The 24,601-nt window shown below is 42.0% G+C and overlaps 1 protein-coding gene across 1 annotated transcript in view; it reads left to right on the forward strand.

Annotated features, from left to right (window-relative positions):
* Nucleotides 1-1,425: 1,425 nt before the first annotated feature.
* NSG2 (neuronal vesicle trafficking associated 2) overlaps nucleotides 1,426-24,601 on the forward strand; it is an 88,454-nt gene continuing 65,278 nt past the window's right edge. The window contains exons 1-3 of the mRNA XM_089672997.1: nucleotides 1,426-1,594; nucleotides 1,867-2,017; nucleotides 18,627-18,743. Coding sequence (XP_089529123.1) covers nucleotides 1,889-2,017; nucleotides 18,627-18,743 — 246 coding nt within the window. The 5' untranslated portion in view covers nucleotides 1,426-1,594; nucleotides 1,867-1,888. The remainder of the gene's footprint in view (nucleotides 1,595-1,866; nucleotides 2,018-18,626; nucleotides 18,744-24,601) is intronic.

Genomic DNA, 24,601 nt, shown 5'->3' on the forward strand with positions numbered 1-24,601 from the left:
CATGTGCTTGCGTGGGTTTCCTCCCACACTCCAAAGACATGCTGGTAGGTTAATTGGCTCCTGTCTAAATTGACCCTAGTATGTGTATGTATAAATGTGAGTTAGAGAGCTTCAATTGTAAGCTCCGTGAGGGAGATTTTGGCTCTATTGGCAGCTATCATGGATTGAAGTTTGCCCTTTCTGTCACCTGCAAGCAGAGGAAAGCAGTCATCAAGAAACAACTAGTACAAGGGCAGCATGATGGTTAGCACATCTGCCTAGCAGTACTAGGGTCGTTGCTTTGGATCCCAGCCATGGCGCCACCTGCCTGGAGTTTGCATGTTCTCTTTGTAGGTTTCCTCCCACATTCCAAAGACATGCTTGTAGGTTAACTAGCCCTAGTACACTTAAATGTGAGTTAGGGACCTTTGATTGTAAGCTCCCTGAGGGAGATTTTGGCTCTGTTTGCAGCTATCATCGATTGAAGTTTACCCTTTCTGTCATCTGCAAGCAGAGGTAAGCAATCATCAAGGGACACCTAGTATGAGAGCAGCACAGTGGTAAAATGGTTAGCTCTTCTGCCTACCAGCACTAGGGTTGTTAGTTTGGATCCCAACCACAGTGGAGTTTGCATGTTCTCCCTGTGCCTGTGTGGGTTTCTTCCGACACTCTGAAGACATGCTGGTAGGTTAATTAGATCCTGCCTAAATTGGCCTTAGTATGTGTGTGGATATGAGCTAGGGACCTTAGACTGCAACCTCCTTTAGGGAAGGGACTGATGTGAATATAAAGTGCTGTGTAATTTATTGGCACTATATAAATACCTGTAATAAATAGATAAAGTGCTGTGTAAATTGTCAGCACTATAAAAACCTTTAATAAATAAAAGGCTGCTATTCTAATTAACAACAAAACCCCACCCATAACAAGACAACCCCCCAAACCACACAAACCGCTTACCTATAGCCAACATCTCAATCTAAATACCTAGAGCAGGTTATTTTCCATGAGCAGCTGGTGGGTGGCAGTAATAGGGAGAGCGCGGAATAACAATTTATAATTACATATTCGTGTCTACAGCCATTCCGTCATGACATCCATCAAACCACTGCATTGTCTTGTCTCTAAGGAAACATGACGAATACTTTTCTCATATTTTTATAGGAAATAAAAGAATGGCTTGTAACATTTCATAGCAACAGCAAGAGTGACTGCAGCATGCCTTAACGCTCTTAATGGTTATGCTTTCACCTCTTTGTCATTACCACAAAGACTTTACAGTGGCAGCCTTTAGAAATAAACACAGCCAGGCTAAATGTCTATATTTAAGTAGCGTTGTCCCTCGGTTCTCCCTGCTGCTTGGTCAGTAAATGGATTTCTAGGTACCATGCGCTTTCTCGAATTTGGGCAGCAGAGGGCGAGCTTGTACAGGCGAAAAGGAAGAGCCGGCTAGAGAGCGAGTGCCGCAGGAAGAGTTGTGCTGCAATAGGCGCCCCGCTCGCCTTAGAAGCTGTCAGAAGCCGTCGTTCTAGGATCGCTGTCTGCATCAGCACCACGGAGAGCGCTCGGCTCTGCTCCTAGCAGCCTGGACAGAGACAGACAGCTTCTCATCATCGTGAGTATTCGCTTTTATCAGCTCCATCAGCCACCATCCATAGCAGACACTCCCTGACTGCTCATTGATAGAAAGCCTGCGCATGTAATCAAAGGGCTTATCTATAGGCATCCTCTATAGACATTGTATAATAGTTTGTTTGTTTTACTGTCCTACGTTAGTATTAGATCAAAGGGATTTCATGCATAAAAATGTCTATTGTGATGAGCTCTGATCCCCTCCATTTGTAAAGGATGCATTTGACTGAGCCTGGACATTTTCCTGCTCTCTAGGTGTGGGAAGAGAGGAATAAGGATGGTGAAGCTGGGGAGCAATCTGAGTGACAAGAACACTAAGGAGGCTTCTGCCGAAGATGGCTTTCAGACGGTGCCTTTGATCACACCCTTGGATGTAAACCATCTGCAGTTTTCTGCTCCAGAGAAGGTAATGTTATTATGAATAAATCCTCTACTGACCTACAGGGCTCTCCTTTATTTGTGGCTGTCAAATCCATCAGCCTGCCTACTTCACCTTACGCTTTATATTATAGACCCCTTCATGTCAATGTTGGATGAGGAACATGAGTAACGTATGATGCTAAGCTATTGCTGTTTGCTGGAATATTGCAGCCAAAGGCGACTGCTTCTGGTGTCAGACTCAGGTGGGGCATATAGAAGTGGGTATTATTCATACTAGTAAGTAGAGCTAGCACAGTTAGTATTGTTGGCTTTCTACTCTTGATATTTTACATAGTATTGTTGGCTTTCCAGTCTTAAGATTATAGGTAGTATTGTTCGCTTTCCACTCTTGAGATTATATGTAGTATTGTTGATTTTTCACTCTTGAGACTGTAGGTAGTATCTCTGGCTTTCCACTCTTGAGATTGTAGGTAGCATCTCTGGCTTCCCACCCTTGAGATTTTAGGTGGTATTGTTGGCTTTCCACTCTTGAGATTGTAGGTAGTATCTCTGGCTTTCCACTCTTGAAATTTCAGGTAGTATTGTTGGCTTTTCACGCTTGATATTTACATAATATTGTTGGTTTTCCACTCTTGAGATTGTAGGTAGTATCTCTGGCTTTCCATTCTTGAGATTGTAGGTAGTATCTCTGGCTTTCTATTCTTGAGATTGTAGGTAGTATCTCTAGCTTTCCATTCTTGAGATTTTAGGTAGTATTGTTGGCTTTCCACTCTTGAGAGTATAGGTAGTACCATTGGCTTTCCTCTTTTGAGATAGTAGGTAGCATCTCTTGAGATTGTAGGTAGTGTTGTTGGCTTTCCACTCTTGAGATTGTAGGTAGTACCACTGGCTTTCCCCTTTTGAGATAGTAGGTAGCATCTCTGGCTTTCCACTCTTTGAGATTGTAGGTAGTATTGTTGGCTTTCCACTCTGGAGATTGTTGTAGGTAGTGTCTCTGGCTTTCACTCTTGAGATTTTAAGTAGTATTTTTGGCTTTTCCACTCTTGAGATTTTAGGCGGTATTGTTGGCTTTCCACTCTTGAGATTGTAGGTAGTATCTCTGGCTTTCCACTCTTGAAATTTTAGTTAGTATTGTCGGCTTTTCACGCTTGCTATTTTACATAATATTGTTGGTGTTCCACTCTTGAGATTGTAGGTAGTGTCTCTGGCTTTCCATTCTTGAGATTGTAGGTAGAATCTCTGGCTTTCCATTCTTGAAATTTTAGGTAGTATTGTTGGCTTTCCACTCTTGAGAGTATAGGTAGTACCATTGGCTTTCCTCTTTTAAGATAGTAGGTAGCATCTCTGGATTTCCACTCTTGAGATTGTAGGTAGTATTGTTAGCTTTCCACTCATGAGATTGTAGGTAGTACCACTGGCTTTCCTCTTTTGAGATTGTAGGTAGCATCTCTTGAGATTGTAGGTAGTGTTGTTGGCTTTCCACTATTGAGATTGTAGGTAGTAGCATTGGCATTCCTCTTTTGAGATAGTAGGTAGCATCTCTGGTTTTCCACTCTGGAGATTGTAGGTAGTATCTCTGGCTTTCACTCTTGAGATTTTAGGTAGTATTTTTGGCTTTTCCACTCTTGAGATTGTAGGTAGTATCTCTGGCTTCCCACTCTTGAAATTTTAGTTAGTATTGTTGGCTTTTCACTCTTGATATTTTACATATTATTGTTGGCTTTCCACTCTAGGATTTTAGGTAGTATTGTTGGCTTTTCACTCTTGAGATTGTAGGTAGTATCTCTGGCTTTCCACTTTTGAGAATGTAGGTGGTATCAGCTTTCCACTCTTGAGATTGTAGGTAGTATCGTTGGCTTTCCACTCTTGAAATTGTAGGTTGTATCACTGGCTTTCCTCTTTTGATTTAGTAGGTAGTATATCTGGCTTTTCCCTCTTGAGAATGTAGGTGGTATAGTTGGCTTTCCCCCCTGAGATTTTAGGTAGTATTGTTGGCTTTCCAATCTTGCGATTGTAGGTAGTATTGTTGGCTTGAGAAAGAGGGAAGGGGAGAGAGAGGCGCCAAGCAGCCATTGGTGCAGTAGTAACTTTATTAAATAAAAGCAAAAACAGATTGTATTGCACTCACAAATGTCCAAATAGTATATACACATAACAGCTGAACAGTGTCCAGGGTCTAGAGAGCAGTGAAATGTCCTCCTGGGAGCTGCTTTTAACTGTCAGGACACTGGTGGAAGCCGGTGCAGTGATCCATGGAGCCACTGCTGGGACCCTTCAGAGAAGCAGTCAAATGAACTGTCAGGGATGCTAGAGCCAATCAGCGACACGCTTTGAAAGCAGACCCCGCCTTCTTCATCAGTCTTGTATCATTGTAGTATTGTTGGCTTTCCACTCTTGAGATTGTAGGTTGTGTAATTGGCTTTATACTCTTGGGATTGTAGATAGTATTGTTGGTATTCCACCCTTGAGATTTTGCGTAGTATCATTGGCTTTCCACTCTTGAGATTTTACTTGCTTCCTTTGCACTGAATTGAAATCTCAAAACATGTTATCAGCAGCTATCTGAACTATAAAATGCCTCTTCCTCAATGCAATAGAGATGGGGACAGGGGGAAATGTGTGTAGTCCAAATCAGTGGCCTAGAGTGACAAAGGTGCTGCTCCATGTATATAATACAATAAGTGAGAAATGTCACCCTAGCAAAGGAAGTGTGTTACAGGTAGGTTTACAAAAATTAACCCCTTCCTGCCGCCTTCTCCTGGCCCTTTAGCAGGTCCTGGGAGGTGGAGGTGGGCATTCCAACAATGTGAACACTGTGATTGGCAGTCACAGCGGTTACATGAGTGGAAAGCTCCCAATTGCAAGTACGCATTGGGAGCTTTCCAGTACCTGCTTGTTACTGTGCTGGGAGCATGCGGGGAGTGCACTCCCAGTGTAGTAAAGTGTTTACCTAGGGATACATATATGTGACTGCTTGGCATTAAAACCCACCCACCGAGAGGCTTCATATATGCGTACAGCTGGTGGGAAGTGGTTAGGGGAAAAAAAAGTCTGAAAAACATAAAGTAATGCAGCTACTACAGCTAGGTACTGGTCATCTGCAATTTATTACATTTTTTTTTATTTAAACTCACTTTAAAGCTGAACCTCAAGCTAAATGCATAGATAAAATTAATATTGGAGAGCTGAAGGCTTAATACACAGATATCATATATGTATATATCTGTTATCTGCAAGCTAAATACACAGATATCATATGTGGGACCTTTTTAGCTCTTATGTTTTACCTGCTAAAAGATTTGTCATTTTGTTTATCCATTTTTGAGATTTAAGCAGCTATACCACAAAGCACATGTCTGGCAGGTGAGTAGACCTTATTTTCTCTACCCAATAACTTAACATGGGTTCTGCCCCTCCCCCAGTCTTTGACCGAACAATGAAAGGAGAAGCAGCTGTGTGATGAGCTTGTTGCACTGTGACTCTGCTTTCTCCTCCTCTCTGCATGCTCCCTGTTAGCGCATGGGCACTGCAGTAGAACTGATTGTGCTGCTCATCCCTCTGTCTGTGTGAGCTTTACTGTACAGGGGATTGCAAAAGGGCAATACTATGTCAAACTCACACTGCTTTTATGCATTAAAAATACATTTAAAGTGTTACTAAACACAAGACCCTGCATTCACTATATCTGGTCTTCTGCAGTATGCAGAACATAGAAGTGCAAATATTTTAGTAAATATAAACTGCTAAATACCTTTTCTCAGTAGTGAGAGCAGTCTTGTGACTTCTATCAGTGTCCAGAAGAGCACATGTTAAAGCTTGGAGGAGAAGGAGTTTTCATTCTGCTCTAGGAAGATGCAGGGCCTCTAACCTCTGTCTGGACAGTACTGATTGGCTCTGTGCTGATCACATGCCTTCTCCCAAGAAAAAAACAACCTTTCTAGCAATACACAGCAAACTGAGTATGTGCAGAGTGACTCCACACAGTATGTCTTATCAGGAGACAAGAAGGGGAGGATCCTAGAAGTCAGGATCAAACAGTATTTTTTACACAATGCAGAGAATTAACCCCTTAGGTTCCACAGTGAGTATAACAAGCATGCTTTACTGTAAATGCAGACTGATTTTACTGTTGTGGGTTGAGAAAAACTTTAAAGATATATTTTGAAATACTGAGCTTCATTAATTTGTGTCTTTCATATATACCTGTCTTAAAATGAAATGAAACAACATTACATAATTTTAGCTGGAGTCGGGCATAGTTAAAGGTAACCATACAGAGAAAACTATGGAAGTTGCAGTTGCTGGCCCCTTTTGGAAAATGTTAATTACTTGTCCACCATTGATTTTCTGAAATTCAGACCTGGAAAAAGTACGCAGCAGGTAATTCAGAGAGAAATCTAAACACTAGATCATTATACTTATTCCAGGTCACGTAATTATTAAATTGAACATATCAATATAATAGCCAGGCAACCTACATTTTAAAAAGGATAAGTCAGTAGTGGCACACACCATCTTTTGATTACTTTTAATCCTACATAAGGTATTTGATGCTGTCTGATATCTCAGCTATAGCTCAGACATGACAAGCCAAGCACTGCTTTTTAGATGGGCTACCTTTGTAATGGCTTAAGGCTGTTTGGACTGTGTTTGTGTAGTGTATTTTCTTGTATTTGTACATACGTGCTGTGCGGTACTTACATATCAGTCCATCAGCCTTTTTGGTTCCCCCGTGTGTATTAAGGGTCTAATTCTTGTTTGGCTTAGAAGGATATAACAGAGAGAAATACATACCTAACTCTTTGCTCTCCTGGCAGCCAATTTCAAAATATAGATGGGCCTCCCATGTCCTTATGTACAATGCAGACACAGAGTTCAGCTTTAAGTACTCTTTCACACCATACATGCATAAAGACTGATGGAAAAAAAAATCAGATTTGGCTTGCACGGAATATTTTTGGCTTGTTCACACCATATGCAGAGACGTAATTTTTTAACATACGTATCTACAAGGACACAAAGAAAACAATTGTTTTTTATGTGGCCTTGAAGAGATGGGTGAAGAAAAATGCACTTCTCTCTGCACGTGGTGTGAATGAGGCCTATAACAAGTCTCTAATTTATGGCAGATGCAATGCAACCCATAACACACCTGAAGAGAATATGCAGTTTGAAGTATCTAGTACCAGTTAAAGGAATTGTATAGTGTTTTTGTATATGTTTTATTTATATATATATATATATATATATATATATATATATATATATATATATATATATCATTTCCTTTCTTTTGAAACTATTTTTGTTTTCTTCAGTTATGTAGTATTTAAATGATGCCCATTGTACAATACTCAATGAGTCTTCACAGAATTGGTTTATCCATGATCATATACCGTATCTGTTTAATTAGGTTTGATTTGCAGTCTCTTTAACTAACCCACTATGCTTTGGTAATCCTTTGGCATGTACTAAATATTTGTTTGTAAAACAAAAAATGTATCTCTCTCTCTCTCTCTCTATCTATCTATCTATCTATCTATCTATCTATGTATCTATCTATCTGCAGTTGCAGATAGACTATAACGGTATATATAACCTTAGTAAAGTGGAATCTACTTCATGCCCTCTATTAATTTTTTCATAGCAAGAAATAGATGCATTGAGTCTGATTTACTAAAGGTGGTGAGCATCTTTACATTAAAAAATGTGTGAATATTCACTTCAATTATCCAATCATGTGAAAAGCAAATCCCTGCCTACTTATCCAACCTTCACGTTTGGATAATTGAAGGGAATATTCACATTATTTACTGTGGCACACTTTTACTGCATGGAGAAATGGCTGTTTCTACAGTACAAATCATAAACATCTCAAAGTCATTAGTGTAAACATGATTGGCTTCTATTCATAATATATGTTAAAAATTTTGATTTTACTCATGTACTCATATACAGTACATCACCCTGCTACTCCCACCAACAGTTCTAACTATGCAGGTACCATAACTGCTTTTGCTTAGTTTTCATTTTTCTTACCTTGATTTTTCATACCTTTTTTTAACAAAGTTTAAAAGTCCCATCATATGACTGTACATCTCTTCCTGATAGTGGGGGTGGGGTTACAGGACACTGTGCAGGCACACAGTTTGACTGTATTCTATAGTCTGTTCTGCCTGAGGCAAGATACAATTTGTGCTTGAGCAAGGAGTGTGTTCAAGAGGCAGTCTGTGATTGGGAGAGGGTGTGTGCCAGTGGCAGGCTGTGATTGGTTGGAGGCATGGTGATTGAACAAAGTATCCAATATACAGTAGGCATGCTGTGTGTTTGCACAGTACCCTGTACTTTTGAACGGCCAGCGAAAGGATGGAAACTGAGCACGCTAACACAGATCACTTTTTGTGCTTTGTGTGGTCAATTTAGAGCAAGGAAGAATGGTGACTGGCAGGGTCAACCAGCTACTCTTCAGGTGGAAGGCATGTATGAAAGTTATAGAGGCTATGATTTAAAAAATACACACATGTGAACACACACATAGAAAAAACAATCCCTAGGGTTACACACACTTTGTTTGATACAAGCAGGTCTGATGTTAGAACTCACAGGGCCCTGTACAACCTAACGACAGTCTAAAGTCACACTAAAAATACACTAAAGTCATTATTAGCGGACACCAACACAACATAAATTTCTGCTAACTCGAAAAGAAAAAAAAACCTATATTGAGATAATAAATAAAGCTTTGTGTGTGAATGAGGTCTTGGGGCTCATTCACATGGGTGCTGTGGCTTGTACAGTGTAAATCAGTGTTTTGTTTTTGTGGCTAAAGCTGCCTGGAACTGCATGCAAGCAGCCAATGTTATGCTATGGGGATGCAGCTCCATATGGAAGAAAATTATATTTGAAATATATTTTAAGAATATTCTTCCCAAATATATTGACATATATTGGGAATACAACAATTTTGGCCATAATCAATATATTTAATAATATTTTTCATATATTTTGTAATCTATAAAAAACACATTTCAATATGCAGTGTGTATATATATATATATATATATATATATATATATATATATATATATACACATAGCATGTTGAAATGCGTTTTTTATAGATTACAAAATATATGAAAAATATTTTTTAAAATATATTCTTCAGTTTTCTATTAACATTAAAAAAAGTAATTTTAACATATTTTTACATATATTTGTAAATACATTCCAAGAATGTAGATTTGTATTTTAAAAGACATACAGTATATTTGAAAATGTATTTTTAAAAATATTTTTCATATATTTTGTAATAAAAACACATTTCAACATGCAGTGTGTATGTATGTGTGTGTGTGTATGTGTGTGTGTATATATATATATATATATATATATATATATGTATATGTATGTGTGTGTGTGTGTGTATATATATATATATATATATATATATATATACATACATACACAGGTGAAACTCGAAAAATTAGAATATCGTACAAAAATTCATTTATTTCAGTAATGCAACTTAAAAGGTGAAACTAATATATGAGATAGACTCATTACATGCAAAGCAAGATAGTTCAAGCCGGTATTTGTCATAATTGTGATGATTATGGCTTACAGCTCATGAAAACCGCAAATCCGCAATCTCAGAAAATTTGAATATTACATGCAATCAATAAAACAATAATTGTACATAGAATAATATCGGATCTCTGAAAAGTATAAGCATGCATATGTACTCAGTACTTGGTTTGGGCCCCTTTTGCAGCAATTATTGCCTCAATGTGGCGTGGCATGGAAGCTATCAGCCTGTGGCACTGCTGAGGTGTTAGGGAAGACCAGGATGCTTCAATAGCGGCCTTCAGCTCTTCTACATTGTTTGGTCTCATGTCTCCCATCTTTCTCTTGGCAATGCTCCATAGATTCTCTATGGGGTTCAGGTCAGGCGAGTTTGCTGGCCAATCAAGCACAGTAATCCCATGGTCATTGAACCAGGTTTTGGTGCTTTTGGCAGTGTGGGCAGGTGCCAAGTCCTGCTGGAAAATGAAGTCAGCATCCCCATAAAGCTTGTCTGGAAGGAAGCATGAAGTGCTCTAAAATCTCCTGGTAGACAGCTGCGTTGACCCTGGACTTAATGAAGCACAGTGGACCAACACCAGCAGATGACATGGCTCCCCAAATCATCACAGACTGTGGAAACTTCACACTGGACTTCAAGCATCTTGCAGTGTGTGCCTGTCAGGGACCATCGCGACGCATGGGTCTACACATGCGTAGGCGTCTGTCAAGATGTGCAGGTAGCAGGGCACTAGGACCCAGGCGCACCCGTCGTCTTGACAGTACTAGGCAGGCACTAGGACCTAGGCGGCGCCTGTCAGGTGCAGGGCGGGCTACTTAAACTAGCCCTGCACAGACGCTTGTTGCCGAATGGTCTTTTGTATCCTGTTGCCTGTGTTGTGAGTACTCTGATCTGGATTGTCTGACCTTGTTGCCTTCTCCTGTCCTGACCCCTTGGCTTGCCTGACTCTGCTCCTGGATGTTCCCTTATAGATCTGATCTTTTGGTATTGACCCTGCATGTGACCCGACTATCCTTTGCCTATCGTCTTGTACCTCACCGACCCGCTAGTTACCGACCCGGCTTGTTTGACTCTGACTTTGCTCATCCGTCCATCCATTCCTCAGGGATCCCTGGGCTCCCTCACATCAGACTCTTAACCCGCTGGAGCCCTTGGTAGACTCCTCTACCTCTGGTAGAGATACCTAGCAGCTGCGACCTGGTCCCGGAGCGCTCCAAGTCCATCCCCACCATCAGGGCCCTGGTGAACAAGTGCTCCGATACTTAGACTCCGCACTCTGGGGAGGCTCTATCAGGGGACTGATAGAGGTACTGTCAGGCGGTCCGTTACAGTGCCTCTCCATTCTTCTTCCATACTCTGGGTCCTTGGTTTCCAAATGAGATGCAAAAGTTGCTCTCATCAGAAAAGAGGACTTTGGACCACTGAGCAACAGACCAGGTCTGTTTTTCTTTAGCCCAGGTAAGAACCAAACTGAAAGACCATTTAAAGGCTCAGGAACCCTTTGCAGGTGTTATGGCTTAATTAGCTGATTAGAGTGGGACACTTTGAGCCTAGAATATTGCACCTTTTCACAATATTCTAATTTTCTGAGATTGTGGATTTGGGGTTTTCATGAGCTGTAAGCCATAATCATCACAATTATGACAAATCACGGCTTGAAGTTGCATTACTGAAATAAATGAACTTTTGCACGATATTCTAATTTTTCAGTTTCACCTATGTGTGTGTGTGTGTGTGTGTGTGTGTGTGTATATATATATATATATTTATTTAAATATATTGAATATGACCAAAATTTTAGTATTTCAAATATATGTCAATATTTGAAAAATATATTTCAAATATATTTTGCTTCCAAGTGGGCAGCTATTGGTCCTAATTTGACAGGCATGTGGTTACAGGTGTACAGCCCTGAACACAGACAGTGTGCAGCTGTGATCCCCATAGAGTAACAGGCAGCTCCAGCCACATGAACAAACCATCATTCACATACTTGCAGGAATAAGCCCTTAGGGCTGGTTCACATGTGAGGTTTCGGGGCATTTTGCATTCATTTTGAAAATGCATGAAGCAAAACCATCATTTCAGTGAGCACTGGTTTGTATTGAGTCATTCAGCTAAAAATACTATTGCTGCCCTAAGGCCTGGAAGTGCTAACCAATTGTCAGTTACACACGCTAAGCTACCGTTACTGATGCCTGTGTGTGGCTTTAAAGCAGAACTAAACCCATTAATCTAAAGGTTTCCAAAACAGTCACATACAAGATATGCAGTGAATGATAATTGTTACATTTGCTTGTGCTCTCAACCGAACTGTTAAACTATCAAATGGCTGGTGTCATAATTGATCATAAAGCTAAGATGGCAGCTTCCTTGGATGTAAAGGAAAGGAGGATTTTGGTTTGCTTTAAAAGATAACTATTGACAAAATATTGCATACTGAAAACTGCACTGTATATGGTAAATACATGTGATAATAAAACCCAGTATGTTCATTCTTGTTTTTCTCCACAGTTACATGGTGACCAAGCTGTCCAGCAAAAGTCATATCTCAAGCAACCTTGGTAGTGCTATAGTTTGTCTCAACCCCTGTCATTGTCACTTTTCATGGACAGCTTGGTCTGCATGTAAATGTAAAGAAAAACATAAATAAAAGCATTATAAATACATTTTTAAAAAATTTGTATACAGTAGTTATTAGAAGACTGTTAATCTTTATAGTAAGGTTACTAGATTTTCAAAATGAAATCCAATCTTAACAGGAGGACAACCCTGCTGACCATACCCACCATTTATTGTGGAGTGCAGAAGTGCAACTTTTGACACGAATATGTTGCACCAGACTTCAAAAGAGTGAAGGTCACAATCAGCTTGGTATGCTTAAAAAACTTATTGAGGAACCAAGCTGGGCTATTCAGCAACAGGTTACACACCAAGCCCATACAGTGCATTATATACTGTAATATATCATGTAGCGCTACCCCCTTGAGATCCGCTGGTTTTGGGTCCCCCTTATTTCCTGCACAGCCAGGCAACAGTGTCAGAGTCAGTAACCAGTTCATGGGCTTGTCTTTGTTGTTTTATTTAGGGGTAAACAATTTTGATAGGGTCTATGGGTATATGGGATGCCCAACTGGACATGCAGCAATAACTCTGAAGACAAACTTCCTAAATTCTGTACAAAAAGGAAGGATCCTGCACTTTCTACTCCCTCCAGAGTGGCATCAGTTTCTTGACAGATCCATAAACACAGTCTCTGTAAGGAGCACTTGGTCCCCTCTAAGTGAATCTCTGGAGACCCCAGCTAGAAACTGCCCATCCACTTAGCTGTCTTTAAAGAGTATCCCAGAGCAAAAGATTCTAGAACAGACTTTTAGCACTGTCCTAGGGAGAACTGGTTGGGTATAGCACTTAACAGCCCTCTCTCTTTTAGGCCCTGGGGGTGTAGAGGTACTACACACTGTCCTTGTATCCTGTAGCTTTAAATAAAATGCTCTCAGGCTTTTTCCTGGGCTAGTTTCCTTCCAGGCTAGCAGGCTGTTCTTCCTCAGTGGACTTCAGGGCAGTGGAGCTCCCTCTGTCAGCTTCCTTCTCTCATTCTTCCTGCCTCCAGCCTGGAGGCAGAACCCCCCTCTTCTGGGGTTGCCTCCCAGGCTACACAGCACCACACCTCAGCACTCCATCTTCCACCTGACTCTCCTTGCTGGCCAAGTTCCCTCATATTTATGGGCCTGTCTGCCACACTGTTAGGCCTCCTGCCTGAGATTGGTCAGGCTCTCATGAATATGCAGATCAGAACCATCTGGCCTCCACCAACTAGCTTCTAGAAACTCCTGCAAGCTTCTAAAACCAGGGGGAGGTACCAGAGGCCTGACCTGTAGAACCCTCCAACCTGACCTGGAGTAAACCCTCTGACTCACACCCAGGCGTCTAGAAATCGTCTTACTACACTTTAATTATATACACAAGAGGGTCCTACAATTATAAGTATTTTCTAGTATACAGCAATATACAGTGAAATGAGCTGGACACTTCAGAACACAGATGTACAGGCTGATAAAACTCCCTCACACTGCCAGGTCTGCAGGTTCCTATTGGGTGAGATCAGGGGACAAACATGAGAGCCAGGATCAGCTATGGTCCCCTGGGACTGTGGACACAGAGGCAGCACATTGGAGTGGTTCCTCCTCTCCTGTGTTCAGTGTGTGCAGCAGCAATTATAGCCTCACCACACTGTGACAGCCAGGCACTCTTCTCTATTTTTGCCCTCCTGCAGCCATCATGCTGCCTCTGCTGCAGAATCATATAGATGGCTGGCGATAGGCATGCACTGATTTGGTGCAAGCTTTTTAACTTCTTTAGGCATCTGGAAAAGGAAAGCAGACCTGGGAGCCAATTAATGCCTGTGCAATGTAAATATTGAAACATTGTCAGTTCTGCAGACAATTCTGGGAATGTTCATTTGCCAGGGAAAACCCCTCATATTGGGGACTGTGGCCAGGAAACAGGGACAAATGGTAACCTTACAGCTAAAGCTTCCATCTAATATAACAAATATAGTTCAGGTACTACAGTTACCTTTAAAATGGTAAATCCACTTCTATGTGGCCTTGGATATTTCTGAACTTGGACACATAGGTGGAGATTTACCAAAATTGGAACAGCTGTGCATGGTAGCCAATCAGCTTCTAACTTCAGCTTATTCAGTTAAGATTTGATAATAAAACTTGGAAACTGATTGGTTTCTATGCAGAGCTGCACCAGATTTTGCGCACTCCAGTTTTAGTAAATCCCCCCATACTATACCACTGGATTTCACCTATTGCACTTTAGATCTATGCTGAGCTTCTGGCCCTCTGCCCAGTTCCAGCATCCAATGAGACTGCATCAATGACAAACTGTGGCCTCCATCACTGTATGCTTCACGATGGGGTTAAAGGAGGAGGGGACAAAGTGCACTGGTTTAAGGCATATTACACCCCAATCCCCCACAGCCATTCAACAGTGTAAATAAGGCTAATGTTAAAGCTGCAGGCAATAGCTGGTTGAACCTCCTTTGGCAGTATTGACATCAAGCAGGCACTTTCGGTAGCTCTGGATCAGACCTGCACAACATTCAGGAGAAATTTTGAACATTCCTCTTTACAAAACTGCTTCAGCTCAGGCAAATTATGTAGTATGTTGGGTGTGAATGGCTCTCTTGAATTTATTCTATGGCGTTACATTTTGGGATCTGCCTGGGCCATTCCAAAAGGCACATTTTTTCTTTCTGAAGAAGGGTCATTGTCCTGCTGCATCACGCAACTTCTGCTAAGCCACAGCTGGCGGACAGCCACCCTGACATTATCCTATAGGATATTTTGGTAAACTTGGAAATTCATTTTCCCGTTGATGATGGCAAGTGGTCCAGGCCCTGAGGCAGCGTAGCAAGCCCAAATCATGATGTTCCTTCCACCATACTTCACCACTGGGATGATGTTTTGATGGTGGTAAAGTGTGCCCTTTTGTGCCATACATAGTGCTGAGTATACTTTCTGAAGAATTTAACTTTTTTCTTCAGTTCAAAAAACATTTTCCCAATAGCGTTGTGGTTTGCCATGGTGCTCTTTGGCAAACTTAAGTGCGCAACAGCGGTTTTTTCTTTTTTGGAGATCGCTGGCTTCCTCTGGGGTGTTCTGGAGGGTTCATTGACACCTCATCTATTCAAAAACGTATATATAGTAGACTCATGAACAGGGATGTTTGCCAGTTCCAGTGATGTCTTCAAACCTTTGCCTGTTACTCATGGGTTCTTCTTTACCTCACTGAGTATTCTGCATTGTGCCTTGAGAGTCATTTTGGCTGGGTGCCCACTTCTAGGAAGAATAGCCACAGTAATAAACTGTCTCAATTTATAGACAGTTTGTCTGTTGACTGCAGGATGCCTAAACACTTTAGGATTGCCTTATATCTATTTCCAGCCTTATGCAGATCAACTGCTTTTGATTGTATGTCTTCAGAGAGCTCCTTTTTTGCGAGGCATGGTTCAAATCAGCTGATGCTTCTTAAGAACAACAATCTGAAAATGTGTGTCTTTTATCAATCAAAGTAGCTCTAAACCACACCTCCAAACTCATTTCGGTAATCGAACTCCAGGTTTGTAAACTACTGACAAGCTTTCGTTGAAGTAATTAGTCTATGGGTTCACTTACTTTTTCCTCCAGCACTCTGTATGTTTAATGGGTGTATTCAGTAAAGACATGGGAAATTAGAATTGTTTGTGTTTGTTGTGACTTAGATGAGGATCAGACCACATTTTATGGCAAATTCCTGCAGAAAACCAATTAATTGCAAGGGGTTCATATACTTTTTCTTGCCACTGTTAGTGCAACAACACACTGACATGTGTTGTGGTGTAGTACTAAAAATGGTAGAAATGGTACATGCACCATTTTTGTTTACAAACTTTTATTGTAAATAGTACAAAGAAATTGTACAAAAGCCAAAGTGTGATGGATACAGCCAAAAAGATTGTAAAGTAAGAATATCAAACAATCATTTCATCAGTTCTGTTGTATCTCAAGATTATGTAGTATCAAAAAACTGAACAAACACAATAATAATTTTTGACAATTTTTTCTCCCAAAGATGAGAGTATAACTAAAGACACTTTCAGATCTTGTTAGTATAATAATATAAGACAGATTGCATCTATCAAAGATTAAAACATATATTTAGTGGTATACCATCATTTTTGTGCATATTGGTGCCACTTAAAATTATAATCAAATAAATATTCCAACAATGATAGTATAATCCCCTTTTAAATGGCCACAGCATAACCTATTTATATGGACCAAAGTATGTGGGCACCCTCTCCTCCAAAGTATTGAGTTCAAATGTTTCCAATAAAGGGTAGATGACCTCATAAGTGCTCTTTTGGCTGAATGAGCACAAATTCCCACAGACACACTCCAAAGCCTTGTTGAAAGCATTGGTAGAAAAGTAGAGGCAGTAACAGCCACAAGGGGTATGTCAACTTTATATTACTGTCCATGGTTTTGGGATGGGATGGCATGTCCAAGAAACAGATGCAGGTGTGATAGCTAGGTGTCCACAAATATTTGGCCATATGGTTTCTAAGGAAGTGACAGGTGGTTTGACTCTTCAGTATCTACCAAAAACTGAAATGATTGTTTAGGTGGACTAACATTTTAATATTCTCCTAAATAGCATATGCACAATAAAGTGACAGATTTATTTCTTATGCGCTGTTTAAAACTAACAGGGTATTACTATAAAAGAAGGAGAAAATCATTTTGAAATGGCTGGACAGTATGTAAGCAGTTTTATTAGGCTTCAATAACAGGGAGTTGTGACAGGTTTTATCTTCAAATAGAAATTAGAGTGTATGTTTTGAGAGATGGTAGCCACAAATATTGTACTGTGGTTGAACAGTGTAGCTTCAGGTGGCAGTAACCATCAGCTTTAGCTCGAGCAATTAATAACTATTAAAGTGGAAGTAAACGCCAACTGGACACTTGTACCTACAGGTAAGCTTATAATAAAGCAGGGGTCTCCAAACTTTTCAAACAAAGGGCTGGTTTAGTGTCCTTCAAACTTTAGGAGGGCCGGATTGTGACCAGTAGAGAATGACCGGTAGAGAATGTCCCGGGCCCAGCATCAGTGAAAATAAACATGGGGTACTATTCCTACCATTAATACCCATCATTGGTATTAATGGGAGGAATAATGCCCCATCATTGGCCTCAGTGTAAAAAATAGTGTCCCTTTGTTGGTGTCAGTGGGTGGAATAGTGGCCCAAGGGCCAGATAAAGGCTAGCAAAAGGCCACATCCTGCCCTTGGGCGCAGTTTGGAGTCCCCTGTAATAAAGCTTATGTGTAGCTACAAGGAATATCTCCTAAACATGCACTGTTTAGGAGATATTCAGTGTGCCTGTAGCCAATGACGTCACCAGTGCATGTGCTCTAAAGGAACTGTATACCCGTGCCGTTCCTTCAGAGCTCTGTGCCACAGCCGAGACTCCTGCAAGCATGCACGGGAGTGATGTCATTGCAGCTCAGCCAATCAAGCTGCCAGAGCCGGCAAACCTGGAAGGAAGACTGGGTGAAGATGGAAGCCCTGTCAGTGGTGACAGTGCACTGCTGGAGGGCTTTGTTCTAAGGTAAGTCTTTCACAATGTGCTAATATGTGATGCATACTAGCACATTATCACATTATTTTGCAGGGAATTTTTTTTTTGCGATTTACTACCGCTTTAAGCCCGATGTGGGTGAAACATGTCATGGGGTATGACCGATGGGCTGGGATCTGAGCTGAACCCAGTTTTTCATTCATCTTACATTGGAGTTAAGTACAGTGTGCAATGCCATCTGCATGCTATATAGAAAACATCAGCTGTTATGGAGTGACAATGCTCTGTGTCCCACAATTACAATAACTCTGTCACAAGTTCTCTCAAACGCAACTGTAAACTTCTGCACTTACATGCACATGCATTGGCCAGGCATATTTCACTTTTATCACCATTTAAAGAGGACTTCCATGAAAATAGAAGGCTCATATGAATGAAAGCCCCACATTCAAAGTCAAATCACTTGAGAAGGTGATTTAAAAATAAAGCTGTTGCTAAAACAAAAAAGCTTAGCTCCTGTTTCTGATGCTTTCAAGAGGCACAGCTGCCTCCTGCTATATATGGGTGCTTGAAATCACGTGAGAATGCATTCCAGCCCATTGCTGCAGCTTATTCACATGGGATTTCAAGTACCCAGCTATTCCTGAAGGCAGTAGTAGGGTGCAGTAGTGTCACCTGTCTTTTTTTTAGCAAAAGCTTTATTTTTAAATTGCCTTTGCAGGAAATTTGGTATATTGGTACCATATTGTTGTTTACTATGGTGAATTCCTGCATTATTTTGATAGGTCCGTAAACCGTGAACACAGGATTCACCTTGAACCCACTGTAGCGGCGACCTGAACCTTTTCCTTAATTGCGAACACTTTAGATCTCAGTTATCCTCCCATGTTCCAGGCTAACACTTTTGTTGTGTTTTAGGTGGTTGTGAAGACAAGGACAGAGTATCAGTCTGAACAAAAGAACAAGAAGATACGAGTGCCGAAAATTGCTGAGTTCACTGTCAGCTTTACAGATGGGGTGACCGAAAGGTTAAAGGTACTGTATCTCTTTTTTCATTTCTTAGATTACAGAGAATACCCTGATATTATGTTTGTTTAGTGTGATATTTTACAGATGAATTGGCTTCCACATTTTGTCTAATAAGAATGTCTTTGTTTAAATGTTGTATTTAATAATGGCGCAGTTTAACAATTTCAGGATTTAGATACAATGGAACTCTGAGAAAACAGTTCATACTTCCAAACAATTGTTCCAAATCCTGTCCATATCTGCAAAACCGTATTTTATTTTTTTTGCTGAACTCTGCCCCTAGTCATTTACACTGTATCTATCATTATGTTACCAAACAAGGAAGGTGCAGACTCACAGAATCTATTTTTCATTGTGTCTCCACAATGGATGTGCACTCATAGTTTACCTCTGTCTGTCATTGGAGTTGAATTACTAAAGGAGTCGTGAATCTTCACTCAAACTGTAGCTGTGTTTATTGTACTATAACATTTATTATTTGCCATAAAAACAAGAAATTAGGACCGTCAGAAACTAAAAATAACAGTCATATGGCTGATTTTTTTTGTACATTGTAGCAAATAAAACATGCATTACTTTTTTAGTTTTGGATACTGTATGGGAAGGGTTGAAGCTATTGTCTGCTTTTTTTCTTTTTTTTTGTCTGTTTCCCAGTGGAGGATATCATTTTTCTTACTGTCTTCAAAAAGAAGGGAGAAGTCTCTAGAAAGTTGTGGGAAGTCACCTCTAAAGTTCACCACAGACATTACAGTGCGACTATACAACCTTATTTAGACTTAGTATAAGTTTCTGCCTGGTTTGATGCAAATTGGTTAGATACACTATATTGCCAAAAGTATTGGGATGCATGCCTTTACACGCACATGAACTTTAATGGCATCCCGGTTTTAATCCATAGGGTTCACTATTGAACTGTCCCACCCTTTGCAGTTATAACAACTTCAACTCTTCTGGGAAGGCTGTTCACAAGGTTTAGGAGTGTGTCTATGAGAATATTTGACCATTCTTCCAGAAGCGCATTTGTGAGGTCAGGCACTGATGTCGGACAAGAAGGCTTGGCTTGCAGTCTCCACTCTTATTCATCCCAGAGTTTTTCTATTGGGATGAGGTCAGGACTCTGTGCAGGCCAGTCAAGTTCTTCCATCCCAAACTTATCCATGTCTTTATGGACCTTGCTTTGTGCACTGGTGCACAGTCATGTTGGAACAGGAAGGGGCCATCCCCAAACTGTTCCCACAAAGTTGGAAGCATGAAATTGCCCAAAATGCCTTGGTATGCTGATGCCTTAAGAGTTCCCTTCACTGGAACTAAGGATGCACATCATGTGCTTTTTGACAGTGCTGAATACAATTAGAAACACCATGGAGTATCATCTTAGATCATGTGCTAAACTGAAATAAAGGATTAACATTATTACAGGACATAGGGTTTGTAACGGAAGCGTAGGCAGAACAGAGCACACGGAGAAGATGGGGAACACACAAACTTTATTGAAGCAACAAATTGACAGACACTCAATAGGGAAATGGCAGGGAGCGTGATGTGTGCGCAAACCAGGGACTATTCCAGGCACGGGGGGGGGGGGGGATCTTCAGCGACAGGCAGGCAATCTCCCCCCCTCGACTTGGGGCCTCAGCCAAGCTCCCTCCGTGACTGGACAGCGGATTGGAGACTCGGGCAACAGGTGGCAACCTACCACTGGGCAGGGGCCTTGGGCAACAGGCGGCAACCTACCACTGGACAGGGGCCTCGGCAACAGACGGCAACCTACCACTGGGCAGGGGCCTCGGGCAACAGATGGCAACCTACCACTGGGCAGGGGCTTCGGGCAACAGGCGGCAACCTACCACTGGGCAGGAGCCTCGGGCAACATACGGCAACCTACCACTGGGCAGGGGCCTCGGGCAACAGACGGAAACCTACCACTGGGCAGGGGACTCGGGCAACAGACGTCAACCTACCACTGGGCAGGAGACTCAGGCAACAGACGGCAACCTACCACTGGGCAGGGGCTTTGGGCAACAGGCGGCAACCTACCACTGGGCAGGGGCCTCGGGCAACATGCGGCAACCTACCACTGGGCAGGGGCTTCGGGCAACAGGCGGCAACCTACCACTGGGCAGGGGCCTCGGGGACTCAACGGGACTCTAGCTGTGGAGACTGGCCACAGCACAGCTCCCACCCAGCTTTCTAGGGTCATTGGGTTCACAGGGACTCAACAGGTAGCGATGGCTCAAGCACTCAGGGGCACCACAGGTAGCTATACTCTGGGCATGCCATCAGGACACGGGTGGTCAGTGCACACACAGCGGGGCGGTTCGGAACACGGGTGGTCGGTGCACACATCGGGGACAGTTCAGAACATGGGTGGTCGGTGCACACAACAGGAACAGTTCAGGACACGGGTGGTCAGTGCGCACAACAGGAACAGTTCAGGACACGGGTGGTCAGTGCACACAGCAGGAACAGATCAGGACACGGGTGGTCAGTGCACACAGCGGGGACAGTTCAGGACACTCACGGTAAGCAGCTTGCAGACCCTCAGCGGCAGGCGGCTCCAGACAGGGACGACCAGCGGTCAGTGTTCCAGGGACAACCAGCGATCAGCAGACAGCAGCAGCTCCCAGGGCACTCAGCAGCAGACAGCCTTCAGGAACACGTAGCCATGGATAGTGTGCAGGGTCCCTCAACCACAGCTCCCAGGGCACTCAGCAGCAGACAGCCTCCAGGGACACGCAGCCATGGATAGTGTGCAGGGTCCCTCAGACACAGCTCCCAGGGCACTCAGCAGCAGACAGCCTCCAGGGACACGCAGCCATGGATAGTGTACAGGGTCCCTCAGCCACAGCTCCCAGGGCACTCAGCAGCAGACAGCCTCCAGGGACACGCAGCCATGGATAGTGTGCAGGGTCCCTCAGACACAGCTCCCAGGGCACTCAGCAGCAGGCAGGGTGCAAGGGTGCTCAGTAGACAAGCTTACAGACTGGCACGGTCTCAGCTGTGGGGTCTGATCTTTGAGGAGAAGGCTCATGCAGAGCTGTGGAGACTCCCAACCCTGGGGTATTGTAGAGGGCTAGAGTCCTGACCTTTTGGGGGTCTGAAGAGTGCGCAGGGGGGATGGCTGGGGAGGCTTGGTCCCCCTCACCCGAGCCTCCCAACATCTTTCTGGGAGCAGGATGATTCTACCCACATGGCCAGGAACAAAAAGGGAAGGCTGCTTCCTGTGTGGGTCTCTTGAAGATCATGTGGGACGCGGCTAGGTTGCCTCGGCAACGGCTGGCCCAGCCCTGTCCATGGAAGCCCCACAGACCTTCTAATGTACAAGGAGGAAGGGAGGGGTTAAGGGATATGGCGGGGGATGGGAGAGGCACTGGCAGTTTGTGACAGGGTCCTATTCAGCAATGTTTTCACTTAAAATACACACAACTTTCGCCCAGGATTCCCCCCATATTAACTTGATATTGTGTGAAAGTTGTGTGTATTTTAGGTGAAAATATTGCTGAATAGACCTCCATTGTGTGTGATCTCCCCTCTTTTTCATTTGGAAGTCGTCAAGGCAGGAAACAAGCCTAGATTTGCCCCCAAGTTAAACTGGGCTGGATATATATTCCCTTTTAGACTATTGTCACAGAAATGTGTCCATATTGAATGATAAACCCTCACCTCTCTTTCTGGTTACAACTGTGAAATTTTGGATTTCCCATCACTCTCAATATCAATGACAAAGGTCCAAGGAGAAATAGAGAGGGTGAATCTACTAGTATAGACACAGAAAATGGTAAACACCTGACAGGTTGTTCTAATCTTTCCCTGACCATCTTTCTGAAATTGATGGTCAGTGGGAGAATGGCCCCTGTTACAATGGTGGTCAGTGGGAGAAGGCCCACTATTACATTAGTGGCCAGTAGTATGGGAAAGGACCTGTTACATTGTTGGTCAGTAGCTACTTACCTCACTCAGGAGCTTTAGAGGAGATGCTGATAGTCCCCAGGAATTCAAAGGTCCCTGTACACCTGCAAAGGCTACCCAGGTGTTAGATCCACCTTGGAAATGCAGACTCAAATCTTCTGTGATGCAGTGTGATTTGTTTTTTGCTAATTCATTGTGAAAAAAGTGTTATTCCTACCCATAGCAGCAAAATTTGCTTTAATCTCACAATGGAACAAGGGCATTAACTCTTGTTTGCTTTGCTCCAGTTTTTAGATATTCCTAGTGTATGTAATCCTCTAAAGATTTAAATATAACTATTGCTCTTTAAATTAACCTGCCAACCATATACAGTTTTTGCACTGCATAATTACATGGGAGATCCAATCAGGTCCACCTGTCAGCTTTTCAGGCAGACCTGATCAGATGGTCCATTCATCCTTACTGACGTTTGTCCGTTTACACCCACCTACCTCCACATCCAATCTGGTCCGCTCCAAAACAAAACAGAAGGAAACCAGTCCTCTTCCATTTAGGTGGATTGGATTGGAGGGTAGTTGGGTGTTAACAGACAGTGGAGTATGTTTACACCTACCCATAGAACAGAGTGGTCATGGCACTATTTCTGGGTGAGCTGAGCCTGAGTTCTCTGAAGTATGATCCAGCCCAATAAGTGGTTGCTTTCCTTTTGAATGGATAATAGACACCACTTTTAAGGATCCTCCTGTATGTTGTGTGTTCTGTTATAATTCATCTGTGGCAATGTATTCTGCAAGAAGACAAACTGCAGATGGTGAAGTTCTTTGGGATAGCTAAATCTTTTGAATCAAAATTGTATGGTAAGTGAAGGAACTGATATAGTGACTGATAACTTATGATCAGGTTATTGCTTAATAATAAATATACATTATAGTAAATCACACTGCTGAACTATGGTCATGCTTATGATTAAATTCCTGTATATATTTTTACATGTAGTTTTACATGTGTACTTTTGCCTCTGTAGCCAAGACTATGGGTTAGTCTGAACTTATTTCATATGCTGCTTACTTTCAGCAATTCCCACTGAACCACAATGAGGCACAGTTCATCAGCAATGGGCAAAGCAGGACTTCTGTGTGCATTCAGCCATTGCTGATGTAAGTACACATGCAAAACTACTTGCCACAAATAATTTCCTTTTTCTTATATCAGATGATGCTTGGCTGAGCAGCTTGGGCACAGATGGATGCCCACACAACATGGTCTACAATGTGAAGGATCGTGATTCTATTTTTCTGTTAAAAAGAATGATAATCATTCTCTGAACAGTCATGTTCACCTTCATATAAAAATAGTCACACAGCAAACACAATTGGCAGCTGTGTGCTGTGTGGTTTATTCACCTCTATGATGTTTTCATCAATTACTCAAGATAATCCAGTTGTGGATACAAGAGATATACTGTCAGTCACTGAAGCTGTTAATAGGGCAATATACTGTATAATTATTACTTTTTGTAAGTATACAATATCCATAATCTTCCCACTTTGTTCTCACTGTCACGACATTCTTTATAATCCTAAAAAGCAATGTTCCCAATCTTTTTTTTTTTATTTTTATGAAAAAAAGGACTAAAGCAAAAATGCTAATATTCTTTCTCTGGGTGTTAACTACAAATCCATTCTTCACTTCTGGAACAACATGAAAAAAGAAAAAAAGCATGTTACTGAACATGGATTGAAACTTTTTACGTTTACATAGCTTAACTCCTTCCCGCCGTCCACACACATATATATGCGGCCTCTTGGCAGGTGAGCCTTAACGCAGAGGGACCTCTTAGATCTGTATCGAAAAAATCCAGAACTGTGCCAAAAGCACACACCTTGCGTGCTCCCGACACAGTTACAGGCAGCTAACATTCATATACAAAGTCCATAAACTGTGCAAAACTGACG

Source organism: Staurois parvus, unplaced genomic scaffold, assembly GCF_062004578.1.
Source record: "Staurois parvus isolate SC_StPar_1 unplaced genomic scaffold, SC_StPar_1.0 ptg000133l, whole genome shotgun sequence".
NCBI lineage: Eukaryota > Metazoa > Chordata > Amphibia > Anura > Ranidae > Staurois > Staurois parvus.